The sequence below is a fragment of the Entelurus aequoreus genome, linkage group LG23 (genome assembly GCF_033978785.1).
Source record: "Entelurus aequoreus isolate RoL-2023_Sb linkage group LG23, RoL_Eaeq_v1.1, whole genome shotgun sequence".
Lineage (NCBI taxonomy): Eukaryota > Metazoa > Chordata > Actinopteri > Syngnathiformes > Syngnathidae > Entelurus > Entelurus aequoreus.
The window spans coordinates 7,102,291-7,117,376 of NC_084753.1; the positions used below are offsets into that span (position 1 = coordinate 7,102,291).

The window sequence follows — 15,086 nt, forward strand, 5'->3', positions numbered from 1 at the left end:
ACTTCCATTTCCTGCTTGTCTCCCTGAGCACTCTTTCCTCTCACCTGTCTCTGATTGGCAGCCTGGCACACCTGTTGTCAGTCAGCTGGCTGGTATTTATGCCTGCCTCGCCCCCCAGTCAGGGCTTCATGATTGTTTCCTGCTTCCTGTTATCCTGTTTCCTGTTATCCTGTTTCCTGTCTCTTGTTATCCTGTTTCCTGTTATCCTGTTTCCTGTCTCCTGTCTCTTGTTATCCTGTTTCCTGTTATCCTGTTACCTGTTCCTGTTTCCTGTCTACTGTTTCCTGGTCTTGTTATCTTGTTTCCTGTTATCCTGGTTCATTTTATCCTGTTCCTGTTTCCTGTCTCTTCTTATCTTGTTTCGTGTTACCTGTCTCCTGTCTCCTGTTATCTGATTGAATTTAATTCGGTTTTTGGGGCAACGATTCGCTCCAGAATTGATTCTCGATTCTGCATCTTGTTCGAATCTTCTTTTTGTTCTTAGGGCATTACATGATTCAATTCAATTCGATTGTTGGGGTCAAAGATTCAATTCAGAATCAATTCTCGATTCTGCATCCTGTTTGAATCTTCTTTCTGTTATTTGGGCACTACACGATTCAATTCGATTCTTGGGGTCAAAGATTGAATTCAGAATCGATTTTCGATTCTGCATCTGGTTCGAATCTTCTTTCTCGTTCTTTGGTCACTACATTATCCGATTCAATTCGATTCTTGGGAGTAACGATTTAATCCAGAATCGATTGTCGATTGTGCATGTTGTTCGAATCTTCTTTTTGTTCTTTGGTCATTACACGATTTGATTCAATTCAGTTTGTGGGGGCAACTATTTTATCTAGAATTGATTCTCGATTGTCCATCTTGTTCAAATCTTCTTTTTGTTCTTTGGTCACTACACGATACGATTCAATTCGATTCTTGAGAGTAACGATTTTATCCAAAATCGATTGTCGATTCTGCATCTTGTTCGAATCTTCTTTTTGTTCTTTGGGCACTACACAATCCGATTCAATTCGATTCATGGGACCAACGATTCAATTTAGAATTGATTCTCGATTCTGCATCTTGTTCGAATCTTCTTTCTGTTTTTTGGGCACTACACGATTCAATTCAATTTGATTCTTGGGGTCAAAGATTGAATTCAGAATCGATTCTGCATCTGGTTCGAATCTTCTTTCTCGTTCTTTGGTCACTACACGATACGATTCAATTCGATTCTTGAGAGTAACGATTTTATCCAAAATCGATTGTCGATTCTGCATCTTGTTCGAATCTTCTTTTTGTTCTTTGGGCACTACACGATTTGATTCAATTCGGATTTTGGGGGCAACGATTCGATCCAGAATTGATTCTCGATTGTCCGTCTTGTTTGAATCTTCTCTTTGTTCTTTGGGCACTACACGATTCAATTAGATTCTTGTGAGTAACGATTTGATCCAGAATCGATTCTCTATTCTGCATCTGGTTCCAATCTTCTTTCTGTTCTTTGGGCACTACTTGATTGAATTTAATTCGGTTTTTGGGGCAACGATTCGATCCAGAATCGATTCTCGATTCTCCCTCTTGTTCGAATCTTCTTTCTGTTCTTTGGTCACTACACGATTCGATTCAAATCGTTTTTTGGGGGCAACTATTCAATCTAGAATTGATTCTCGATTCTCCATCTTGTTCAAATCTTCTTTTTGTTCTTTGGGCACTACACGATTCAATTCAATTCGATTCATGGGACCAACAATTAAATTCAGAATCGATTGTCGATTCTGCATCTGGTTCGAATCTTCTTTCTCGTTCTTTGGGCACTACACGATCCGATTCAATTTGATTCTTGGGAGTAACGATTTTATCCAGAATCGATTCTGGAACCTGCAAAGCGGCCAGTGTGGAATAAGACTACACAAAAGACCTAAACAAACGTAGCAAGATGACAAAGGGAGCAGGAAGTACCTTAGGAGGCTGTGAAGAAGGTGCAGGCGGTGACGGCGAGGGCGAAACGTGACTCGTGACTTTACGGGCCGGACTAGAATCCGAGTTGTTTTTATTCTGGTCTTCGGGCCTCACGGGAGCTGAGGCACCTCTGCTTGGCGGCCATTGGGAGCCGTTGTGTTTGGTTTGTCCCGTGGTCGTCGCCTCACCGGACGTCTCGCAGGCCGCCGGAGATAAGCGACGACAGTCCAGGTTCAGGTTCTGAACTTCCGTGTCTTCTGGTGCCGGACCCTCTTGGACGTTCCCCTCTGCCGAGTGGCTGCTGTCCACGTCCCCCAGAAGACGGTCAGGCTGGTAGAAGGTGTTGCCTGCAAGAAAGTTGCTTATACGTTGGACACGTCACTGAGGTCACATGACCCTACCTGAGACTCCGTCAATGCCTCCAGCCAAGGTGTTGAACCTGCGCCACCAAAAGTCCACAATCTTTCAGTACTGATGGGAACACTTGGTCTCATTAAGTCCAACACAAACCTCTGGTACAGTAGTTTTTGGATGTTGGGGCCCTGGGGGCCCTCAGGTTCAGTGATGGAGCTGCGTTTCTTCAGGGGTCGTGGGGCGTTGCTGAGGCGGCGGCGGAGGACTTCCAGGTCAACATCGCTCTGGTACCGAAGTTGGGAGTAGGCTGAAGAGAGATGACGGTACTTCAGTCTCTTAGATGGACGGTGCAATAAAATACATGTTTGTCCTCAAAATTCTACATGCAATACCCCATAGTGACAATGTCAAAATGTTTTTATTTTTTGCAAATGTATTAAAAATATAAAACTGAAAAAGCATTGGCTCAATACTTTCCAGCCTCAAGTCTTTTTGAATAGGATGACCCAAGATTGGCACACCCATCTTTGGAACTTATACCCGTTCAGGTTGGTTTTCATCCAGGATGTCTCTGTACATTGCTGCATTCATCTTTCCCTCCATCAGATTGGATGAAGTGCTGGTTTTCATCCAGGATGTCTCTGTACATTGCTGTATTCATATTTCTCTCCATCAGGTTGGATGGGAATTGTTGGTTTTCATCCAGGATGTCTCTGTACATTACTGCATTCATCTTTCCCTCCATCAGGTTGTACAGAGACATCCTGGATGAAAACCAACACTTCCTCCAACCTGATGGAGAGAAAGATGAATGCAGCAATGTACAAAGACATCCTGGATTAAAACCAACACTTAATCCAACCTGATGGAGGGAAAGATGAATGCAGCAATTTAAAGAGACATCCTGGATGAAAAGCAACACTTAATCCAACCCGATGGAGGGAAAGATGAATGCAGCAATGTACAGAGACATCCTGGATGAAAACCAACACTTCCCATTCAACCTGATGGAGGGAAAGATGAATGCAGCAATGTAAAGAGACATCCTGGATGAAAACCAACACTTAATCCAACCCGATGGAGGGAAAGATGAATGCAGCAATGTACAGAGACATCCTGGATGAAAACCAACACTTCATCTAACCTGATGGATGGAAAGATGAATGCAGCAATGTGCTGAAACATCCTGGATGAATACCAACACCTCATCCAACCTGATGGAGAGAAAGATGAATCCAGCATGGTCCGAGACATTTTGGATGAAAACCAACACTTCCTCCAACCTGATGGAGAGAAAGATGAATGCAGCAATGTACAAAGACATCCTGGATGAAAACCAACACTTCATCCAACCTGATGGAGGGAAAGATGAATGCAGCAATGTACAGAAACATCCTGGATGAAAAGCAACACTTAATCCAACCAGATGGAGGGAAAGATGAATGCAGCAATGTAGAGAGACATCCTGGATGAAAACCAACACTTAATCCAACCCGATGGAGGGAAAGATGAATGCAGCAATGTACAGAGACATCCTGGATGAAAACCAACACTTTCTCCAACCTGATGGAGGGAAAGATGAATGCAGCAATGTACAGAGACATCCTGGATGAAAACCAACACTTCATCCAACCTGATGGACGGAAAGATGAATGCAGCAATGTACAGAGACATCCTGGATGAAAACTAACACTTCATTCAACCTGATGGAGGGAAAGATGAATGCAGCAATGTACCGAGACATCCTGGATGAAAACCAACACTTCCTCCAACCTGATGGAGGGAAAGATGAATGCAGCAATGTACGGAGACATCCTGGATGAAAACCTCCACTTCCTCCAACCTGATGGAGGGAAAGATGAATGCAGCAATGTACAGAGACATCCTGGATGAAAACCAACACTTCCCATCCAACCTAATGGAGGGAAAGATGAATGCAGCAATGTACAGAGACATCCTGGATGAAAACCAACACTTCCCAACCAACCCGATGGAGGGAAAGATGAATGCAGCAATGTACAGAGACATCCTGGATGAAAACCAACACTTCGTCCAACCTGATGGAGGGAAAGATGAATGCAGCAATGTACAGAGACATCCTGGAGGAAAACCAACACTTCCTCCAACCTGATGGAGGGAAAGATGAATGCAGCAATGTACAGAGACATCCTGGATGAAAACCAACACTTCATCCAACCTGATGGAGAGAAAGATGAATGCAGCAATGTACAGAGACATCCTGGATGAAAACCAACACTTCATCCAACCTGATAGAGAGAAAGATGAATGCAGCAATGTACAAAGACATCCTGGATGAAAACCAACACTTCATCCAACCTGATGGCGTTTGAGAGGTGCTGCAAAAAGGAATGGGCACAACTTTTTTATTTTATTTTAAATAAATAAAAAAAAATAACATTTCCCAATGTCATTATGGGGTATTGTGTGTCGAATTTTGAGGACAACATGAATTTATCCCATTCGGTAACATTAAATGTGGTAAAAGTGAGTTATTTGTGGCTGCCATCCAGCCAAGATCCAACACAGCTCTTAAAGACCTCCTCACTGATGGTGTGACCTACCAACTGGAGTCAGCTTGGTAGGACTGAGAGGACGAGGGATGTTGTCCACGTTAGGAGGAGGCAGGACTTGACCATCATCAGCTTTTCCTCCTCCAACTTCTTGTCCTTCTTCCTTGTCTGGAGCATCTTCTGCTGTCCTGCTGCCTCCTCCCTGGAGGACGGCCAGAGGTGTGGAAGATGGCGGCAGGATGGGTTTGCCATAGACTGTGGGGGGGGGGGAGCAAACGGGTCAGAAAGTGCTGACTTCATCTTTGTTTACTTTGTAACAACACCAAACATCCGGAGTCTATCTGGTATTGTAGTTTTGTTTGGTATGGAACTCTTGGTGTGCTACAGATGTGCCAATTTCCCACAGAGTACACAAAAGTAACTAGCAATAGTGCCAAGGAGAAAGCAGAGCTTGAAAACACACGTCTGCCGTTCAAGTCTCCTGTTTGGGAACACTTGGTCTGTTCCTTGAAGTAAACGGGGAAGTTTATAGTGGATTCAAGGAAAGTGGTATTGTGGGTATCCATAACGAAACTACAAACTGGAGCTGTTAATGATGTACTTTAGGCAATAGGAACTAGAAGTGACTCAAAATAACATTCAAGCTGCGAGCAGCGTTTAAACGGGCCCTCGCCCCCTTTGCACCACGGGGTTCTAGTTCTCCATGCCCTGACCCACCAGCAAGCATTTCGGGACCCCCAAAGTGTAAAATAGTTCGTCATATCTGACACGCCGGCACAATATTGGGACTTTTGGTGTATGTTAGGGGCCTCAAGAAGGAGTCCAAACGTATAGAAGAAAACATGTCAATAGGGCCCGGGTGGTTCTCTGCATCGCCCCTCTGGGCCGTGTGCCGCTGCTCAAGCTACATTCAAATGAAATAAAAAATAAAATAAAATAAAATAAAATAAAATAAAATAAATACATAAACAAAATAAAACAAAATAAAATTAAATTAAATTAAATTAATTGGAAAAAAATAAAGACAAAAAAATACAAATAATAAAATAAATAAAGAAAACATTTAATACAATTTTTTAAATAAATAGACCAAACCAAACTAAACCAGAGCAAACCAAACAAAATCACATCAAATAAAGCAAACCCACTTCATTCTGGCATGGTCATTTGTTACAATTAGAATCAGGATCTGAACTTGTGAAATTTCAGGATCCCCAAAGTATAAAAATGTTACCTGACAGGCCTGCAAAATATGGGTATATATATATATATATATATATATATATATATATATATATATATATATATATATATATATATATATAATATATATATATATATATATATATATATATATATATATATATACATATACACTAGCGTTCAAAAGTTTGGGGTCGCATTGAAATGTCCTTATTTTTGAAGGAAAAGCACTGTACTTTTCAATGAAGATAACTTTAAACTAGTCTTAACTTGAAAAAAATACACTCTATACATTGCTAATGTGCTAAATGACTATTCTAGCTGCAAATGTCTGCTTTTTGGTGCAATATCTACATAGGTCCATTTCCAGCAACTATCACTCCAGTGTTCTAATGGTACAATGTGTTTGCTCATTGGCTCAGAAGGCTAATTGATGATTAGAAAACCCTTGTGCAATCATGTTCACACATCTGAAAACACTTTAGCTCGTTACAGAAGCTACAAAACTGACCTTCCTTTGAGCAGATTGAGTTTCTGGAGCATCACATTTGTGGGCTCAATTAAACGCTCAAAATGGCCAGAAAAAGAGAACTTTCATCTGAAACTCGACAGTCTATTCTTGTTCTTAGAAATGAAGGCTATTCCACTAAATTGTTTGGGTGACCCCAAACTTTTGAACGGTAGTGTACGTATGTATATATATATATATATATATATATATATATATATATATATATATATATATATATATATATATATATATATATATATAAGTGTACAGCTCTGGTAATGGGTACATTGGGTAATGGGCACCCACCTGCACAAATGTACTTCAAAATGTAACAATCAAAATATATATTACTTTTTTTCTTTCTTTACTAGGGCATGCATATATAATATGCATTAGTTTGACCATTTAAAATCAACGATAATAAAAAGGAGATGCTTGGAAATAGCATAAAAATGCCCCAAAAACTTGGGAAAACGTGATTCATAGCGTTACTTTTTGGTGTAACCATCATGAGCGTTCTGTTCAGGTATATTTCTTTTATATTTTGATAAATCATCATATTTATGCATTACTAAAATATTAATAGGTATTGATCAATCTTTAAGCTGTGTGTGTTTGATTTCAGTTTGCTTTTGACATCTTATTTAGAATTGTTGTTGAAACTTTTACAACCTTGTGTTGCGCTCATGATGGCGTAACCAAACTAGATTTCATTTAATGATCTTATTTTGAATATTTATTCCCTTTTTTACATTTAGTATATTTAAATATTCATTTATAAACATTGAATACATTTCAAATATCAATAAAATGCAATTGCCTTCATCTTATAGGGTAATGTTTAGTTACACCAAGTCATGAGCGTAACACTAAGCTTCTTCACTTTGACTTGTAATATCTCTAATTCTGCTGGTGTTTTATGATTTTTTCTTTTTGGAACATGTACTATACATATAATACAATATATAAACAACATATAAAATTATGTTTCTAGCAATACTTTAATTTTGCCTTTGAAAGTAACACTCCAATGTCCATTAGTGGAGCTGTACACACATACATATATATATATATATATATATATATATATATATATATATATATATATATATATATATACATATATATATATATATATATATATATATATATACAGTATATATATATAAAAGTGTAAAGAAGATGATGTCATGGCTGTCTTGAGTTTCCAATCATTTCTACAACTCTTATTTTTTTTATGATGTAGTGATTGGAGCACATACTTGTTGCTCACAAAAAACATTCATGAAGTTTGCTTCTTTTATGAATTTATTATGGCTCTACTGAAAATGTGAGGGTCAAAAGTATACATACAGCAATGTTAATATTTGCTTACATGTCCCTTGGCAAGTTGACCTGCAATAAGGCGCTTTTGGTAGCCATCCACAAGCTTCTGCTTGACCACTTGACCACTAAATTGCTGCAGTTCAGCTAAATGTGTTGCTTTTCTGACATGGACTTGTTTCTTCAGCATTGTCCACAACTTTAAGTCAGGACTTTTGGGAAAGGCCATTCTAAAACCTTCATTCTAGCCTGATTTAGCCATTCCTTTACCACTTTTGACGTGTGTTTGGGGTCATTGTCCTGTTGGAACACCCAACTTTGGGAAAAATGATGATCCAGAACCTTATATTTTTGAGCCTGAACACAAAGAGGATGAGCAATATGTTCTAGAAGCTGAGTGCTAAACGGATGCGGCTTTATTGTGACGCTACAACGTTCGCAGCATTGCTCGGTGCTAAACAAACAAGCTAACCATAATAAAACAAACATTTACTGTACAATTTCCACTCTCGCTGGGATGCCGACCGACGGCACGCTCACATAGTGGGGCTTGGATGAAGATGTTGGAACATCCAACTGCGCCCAAGACCCAACCTCCGGGCTGATGGTTTTAGCTTGTCCCGAACAATTTGGAGCTAATCCTCCTTTTTCATTGGCCCATTTAAAGCAGCAGTTCCATTGGCAGCAAAACAGGCCCAGAGCACCATGCTTGACGGTATGTATGGTGTTCCTAGGATTAAGTGTATGTCAGCTTTTGTATATATAACAAAAGCCTCTTTCTTTGAAGTAATATGGACATTGATCAGAGCTGTGTATCTATTTCATGGAGTCATGAAGTTATTGATAGAACTGACATGCAATGTTTTGCTCAGTCATTCCTTACTTGCTCTGCCGCTGCTCCTGGTGAGAGATCCGTAGTGTTTGGTGTGAGGCTGCTGCAGGTACATGTTGTAGATGGAGCTGCTGTTCATGGTGGCAGGGCCTCTCCTCGGAGACTGGGGCCTGGAGGGATGGTCGGGCACGTATGGACGTACAGCCACAGCCGGAGGAGGATCGGTGCGCTCACTCTGGTGGGGCAGGGGGGATGAGCGGGTGCTGGAGGCGGAGCCTAACAGGAGAGGCAAACGCACTTAAGGCGTGACTTTCATAGCTTTGTAATGTTTAGTCCTTGAAGACTCACCTTGGTTGGTGTTTGGAGGGACGGAGATTTGCTGTGAGGACAAAGATGAGGTGCTGGTTGGAGGCCACCCCAGGGTGCCAGGGGCAGAGCGAGGGAGGGAGCTGGTGGAGCAGTGATGCCCCGCTGCCTGGTGGGTGGCACTGGGGTAGGTGCCATAGCCGTAAGGGAGCTGATTGACAGGAAGAGAAAGTGAAAGAAAAGCCACTGAAAACGGAGCAGAAGAAAACAAAGAAGTGTTTATGGCTGTCCTAAAACTAAGGAAGGCTGACATTGCACATGTTGGCAAATAAGTCAAGAAGGGATAGAATCATAAGTAAAGACTGAGAAAGATGACATGTCAATATCTTCAATAATGATCATTCTAATCACAATTAAACACACGACAAACATTTTAGGACAACAAGTGTTTTTTATCAAGAAACTTATTTGTGAACAATTGACTTAGACTTAGACTTCCTTTTTATTGTCTTTCAAATTTGAACTTTACAGTACAAATAAGAACGAAATTTTGTTGCATGAGCTCATGGTAGTGCAGGATAAAAGAGCAATAAGGCGCAGATATAAATAAATAGATTACTGTACAGATAAATATATTGCACTTTTGCATATGCATCCACGTTTATGGATGTATGTTACTGAATATATATATATATATATATATATATATATATATATATATATATATATATATATATATATATATATATATATATATATATATATAGCAAAGAAAAAAAACATAAATTAGCAGCACCGTTTTATAAGCCGCAGGGTTTAAAGCCTGATGGTGGAACGGTTGAAGTGGGTTGAAAAATGTGAAAAGAGTAGTCACCAGAAAAAAGGGTGGAAATAGGGCTTTGGAAAAACCAGGAAATCTGAAAAGTTCTGAAAAATGTTTAAACTTGGAAAAAAAGGGTAGTTTGAATGTCCAGGATGAGTGGAATGTGTTGAAGGTGGAATGGTTTGAATAGGTTGAAAAATGTGGAAATGGTGGAAGTCTGAAAAATGGCCAAATTATTTTGGATAGGAAGTGAAGTGAAGTGAAGTGAATTACATTTATATAGCGCTTTTTCTCAAGTGACTCAAAGCGCTTTACATAGTGAAACCCAATATCTAAGTTACATTCAAACCAGTGTGGGTGGCACTGGGAGCAGGTGGGTAAAGTGTCTTGCCCAAGGACACAACGGCAGTGACTAGGATGGCGGAAGCGGGGATCGAACCTGCAACCCTCAAGTTGCTGGCACGGCCGCTCTACCAACCGAGCTATACCGCCCCCGGAAAAATGTCCCGGAAAACCTGGAATTCTGGGAATTTTTGGAATTTGTCAAGGGAAAGCCAGCGATTCCTGAATAGGCTGAACAGTTTGAATCAGATGAAAAATGTGGGAATTTTGGAGCTTTGAAGAATGTCCCATTGATATCAATGGCAATTTTCAAAAATTTGGGAATTTCGGGAAAAGAGGGAATTAAAAAAAAAAAAAAGGTAAAAAAAACTTGAATGGTCTGAATGAGTTGAAATGGTTGGTGTTGGAATTTTTCAAATCGGTTGAGAAATGTTGGAAGTAGTAACATGTTGAATTGAGAAATGGTATTACGGAATCCCTGGAATTTTTCCAGTTTAAAAAGCAACTTTGTTGTTTTTCCAGATTAAGAGGAATGTTTTGACGGTGGAACGGTTGAAGTGGGTTGAAACATGTGGGAGGAGTAGTCGCCAGAAAAAAGGGTGGAAATAGCGCTTTGGAAAACCAGGAAATCTGGAAAATTGTGAAAAAAATTTAAACTTGGAAAAAAAGGCAGTTTGAATTTCAAGGATGGTGGAATGTGTTGAAGGTGGAATGGTTTGAATAGGTTGAAAAATGTGGAAATGGTGGACGTTTGAAAAATGTCCAATTCATTTTGAATGGGAAAAATGTCCAAGAAAACCTGGAATTCTGGGAATTTTTGGAATTTGTCAAGTGAAAGCCCGCAATTCCCGAATAGGCTGAACAGTTTGAAGTTGGAACGCTTTGAATCAGATGAAAAATGTGGGAATTGTGGAGCTTTGAAGAATGTCCCATTGATATCAATGGCAATTTCCAAAAATTTGGGAATTTCGGGAAAAGAGGGAATAAAAAAAAAAAATGGTGAAAAAAACTTGAATGGTCTGAATGAGTTGAAATGGTTGGTGTTGGAATTTTTCAAATCGGTTGAAAAATGTTGGAAGTAGTAACATGTTGAATTGAGAAATGGTATTACGGAATTCCTGGAATTCTGGGAATTTTTCCAGTTTAAAAAACAACTCCGTTTTTTGTCCTGATAAAGAGGAATGTTTTCATGGTGGAACGGTTGAAGTGGGTTGAAACATGTGGGAGGAGTAGTCGCCAGAAAAAAGGGTGGAAATAGGGCTTTGGAAAACCAGGAAATCTGAAGAGTTCTGAAATTTTTTTAAACTTGGAAAAAAAGTAGTTAGAATTTTCAGGATGAGTGGAATGTGTTGAAGGTGGAATGGTTTGAATAGGTTGAAAAATGTGGAAATGGTGGAAGCTTCAAAAATGGCCAATTCATTTTGAATGGAAAAATGTCCCGGAAAACCTGGAATTCTGGGAATTTTTGGAATTTGTCAAGGGAAAGCCAGCGATTCCCGAACAGGCTGAACAGTTTGAATCAGATGGAAAATGTGGGAATTGTGGAGCTTTGAAGAATGTCCCATTGATATCAATGGCAATTTCCAAAAATTTGGGAATTTCAGGAAAAGAGGGAATTTTTTTTAAAATGGTAAAAAAAAAACTTGAATGGTCTGACTGAGTTGAAATGGTTGGTGTTGGAATTTTTCAAATTGATTGAAAAATGTTGGAAGTAGTAAAATGTTGAATTGAGAAATGGTATTACGGAATTCCTGGAATTCTGGGAATTTTTCCAGTTTAAAAAACAACTTCGTTTTTTGTCCTGATTAAGAGGAATGTTTTGATGGTGGAACGGTTGAAGTGGGTTGAAAAATGTGGGAGGAGTAGTCGCCAGAAAAAAGGGTGGAAATAGGGCTTTGGAAAACCAGGAAATCTGAAAAGTTCTGACATCTTTTTAAACTTGTAAAAAAGGGTAGTTTGAATGTCCAGGATGGTGGAATGTGTTGAAGGTGGAATGGTTTGAATAGGTTGAAAAATGTGGAAATGGTGGACGTTTGAAAAATGGCCAATTCATTTTGAATGGGAAAAATGTCCAAGAAAACCTGGAATTCTGGGAATTTTTGGAATTTGTCAAGGAAAAGCCAGCGATTCCTGAATAGGCTGAACAGTTTGAATCAGATGGAAAATGTGGGAATTGTGGAGCTTTGAAGAATGTCCCATTGATATCAATGGCAATTTCCAAAAATTTGGGAATTTCAGGAAAAGAGGGATTTTTTTTAAAAATGGTATAAAAAAAAACTTGAATGGTCTGAATGAGTTGAAATGGTTGGTGTTGGAATTTTTCAAATTGGTTAAAAAACGTTGGAAATAGTAAAATGTTGAATTGAGAAATGGTATTACGGAATTCCTGGAATTTTTCCAGTTTAAAAGCAACTTTGTTGTTTTTCCTGATTAAGAGGAATGTTTTGATGGTGGAACGGTTGAAGTGGGTTTGAAACATGTGGGAGGAGTAGTCGCCAGAAAAAAGGGTGGAAATAGCGCTTTGGAAAACCAGGAAATCTGGAAAATTGTGAAAAAACTTTAAACTTGTAAAAAATGGTAGTTTGAATTTCAAGGATGGTGGAATGTGTTGAAGGTGGAATGGTTTGAATAGGTTGAAAAATGTGGAAAATGGTGGAAGTTTGAAAAATGTCCAATTCATTTTGAATGGGAAAAATGTCCAAGAAAACCTGGAATTCTGGGAATTTTTGGAATTTGTCAAGTGAAAGCCCGCAATTCCCGAATAGGCTTAACAGTTTGAAGTTGGAACGCTTTGAATCAGATGAAAAATGTGGGAATTGTGGAGCTTTGAAGAATGTCCCATTGATATCAATGGCAATTTCCAAAAATTTGGGAATTTCGGGAGAAGAGGGAATAAAAAAAAAAAAATGGTGAAAAAAACTTGAATGGTCTGAATGAGTTGAAATGGTTGGTGTTGGAATTTTTCAAATCGGTTGAAAAATGTTGGAAGTAGTAACATGTTGAATTGAGAAATGGTATTACGGAATTCCTGGAATTCTGGGAATTTTTCCAGTTTAAAAAACAACTTCGTTTTTTGTCCTGATTAAGAGGAATGTTTTGATGGTGGAACGGTTGAAGTGGGTTGAAAAATGTGGGAGGAGTAGTCGCCAGAAAAAAGGGTGAAATAGGGCTTTGGAAAACCAGGAAATCTGAAAAGTTCTGAAAATGTTTTAAACTTGAAAAAAAAGGGTAGTTTGAATGTCCAGGATGAGTGGAATGTGTTGAAGGTGGAATGGTTTGAATAGGTTGAAAAATGTGGAAATGGTGAAAGCTTGAAAAATGGCCAAATCATTTTGAATGGAAAAATGTCCAAGAAAACCTGGAATTTCTGGGAATTTTTGGAATTTGTCAAGTGAAAGCCCGCAATTCCCGAATAGGCTGAACAGTTTGAATCAGATGAAAAATGTGGGAATTGTGGAGCTTTGAAGAATGTCCCATTGATATCAATGGCAATTTCCAAAAATTGGGGAATTTTGGGAAAAGAGGGAATTTTTAAAAAAATGGTAAAAAAAACTTGAATGGTCTGAATGAGTTGAAATGGTTGGTGTTGGAATTTTTCAAATCGGTTGAGAAATGTTGGAAGTAGTAACATGTTGAATTGAGAAATGGTATTACGGAATTCCTGGAATATTTCCAGTTTAAAAAGCAACTTTGTTGTTTTTCCTGATTAAGAGGAATGTTTTGATGGTGGAACGGTTGAAGTGGGTTGAAACATGTGGGAGGAGTAGTCGCCAGAAAAAAGGGTGGAAATAGGGATTTGGAAAAACCAGGAAATCTGAAAAGTTCTGACATTTTTTTAAACTTGTAAAAAAGGTAGTTTGAATGTCCAGGATGGTGGAATGTGTTGAAGGTGGAATGGTTTGAATAGGTTGAAAAATGTGGAAATGGTGAAAGCTTGAAAAATGGCCAAATCATTTTGAATGGGAAAAATGTCCAAGAAAACCTGGAATTTCTGGGAATTTTTGGAATTTGTCAAGTGAAAGCCCGCAATTCCCGAATAGGCTGAACAGTTTGAATCAGATGAAAAATGTGGGAATTGTGGAGCTTTGAAGAATGTCCCATTGATATCAATGGCAATTTCCAAAAATTGGGGAATTTCAGGAAAAGTGGGAATTTTTTTAAAAATGGTAAAAAAAACTTGAATGGTCTAAATGAGTTGAAATGGTTGGTGTTGAAATTTTTCAAATCGGTTGAGAAATGTTGGAAGTAGTAACATGTTGAATTGAGAAATGGTATTACGGAATTCCTGGAATTTTTCCAGTTTAAAAGCAACTTTGTTGTTTTTCCTGATTAAGAGGAATGTTTTGATGGTGGAACGGTTGAAGTGGGTTGAAACATGTGGGAGGAGTAGTCGCCAGAAAAAAAGGTTGGAAATAGCGCTTTGGAAATACCAGGAAATCTGGAAAGTCCTGAAATTTTTTTAAACTTGGAAAAAATGTAGTTTAAATTTCCAGGATGGTGGAATGTGTTGAAGGTGGAATGGTTTGAATAGGTTGAAAAATGTGGAAATGGTGGAAGCTTGAAAAATGGCCAATTCATTTTGAATAGGAAAAATGTCCCGGAAAACCTGGAATTCTGGGAATTTTTGGAATTTGTCAAGGGAAAGCCCGCAATTCCCGAATAGGTCTGAACGGTTTGAATCAGATGAAAAATGTGGAATTGTGGAGCTTTGAAGAATGTCCCATTGATATCAATGGCAATTTCCAAAAATTTGGGAATTTCAGGAAAAGAGGGAATTTTTTTAAAAATGGTAAAAAAAAAACTTGAATGGTCTGACTGAGTTGAAATGGTTGGTGTTGGAATTTTTCAAATCGGTTGAGAAATGTTGGAAGTAGTAACATGTTGAATTGAGAAATGGTATTACGGAATTCCTGGAAT

General features: G+C 38.7%; 1 protein-coding gene across 1 annotated transcript in view; it reads right to left on the minus strand.

Annotated features, from left to right (window-relative positions):
• Positions 1-9,324, minus strand: part of LOC133641201 (apoptosis-stimulating of p53 protein 1-like) — a 20,124-nt gene extending 10,800 nt beyond the window's left edge. Inside the window, exons 1-7 of the mRNA XM_062035135.1 lie at positions 9,316-9,324; positions 9,047-9,215; positions 8,750-8,974; positions 4,881-5,084; positions 2,455-2,605; positions 2,346-2,383; positions 1,945-2,291 (exon numbers count right to left, since the gene is read on the minus strand). Coding sequence (XP_061891119.1) covers positions 1,945-2,291; positions 2,346-2,383; positions 2,455-2,605; positions 4,881-5,084; positions 8,750-8,974; positions 9,047-9,215; positions 9,316-9,324 — 1,143 coding nt within the window. The remainder of the gene's footprint in view (positions 1-1,944; positions 2,292-2,345; positions 2,384-2,454; positions 2,606-4,880; positions 5,085-8,749; positions 8,975-9,046; positions 9,216-9,315) is intronic.
• Between the last annotated feature and the right edge of the window lie 5,762 nt (positions 9,325-15,086).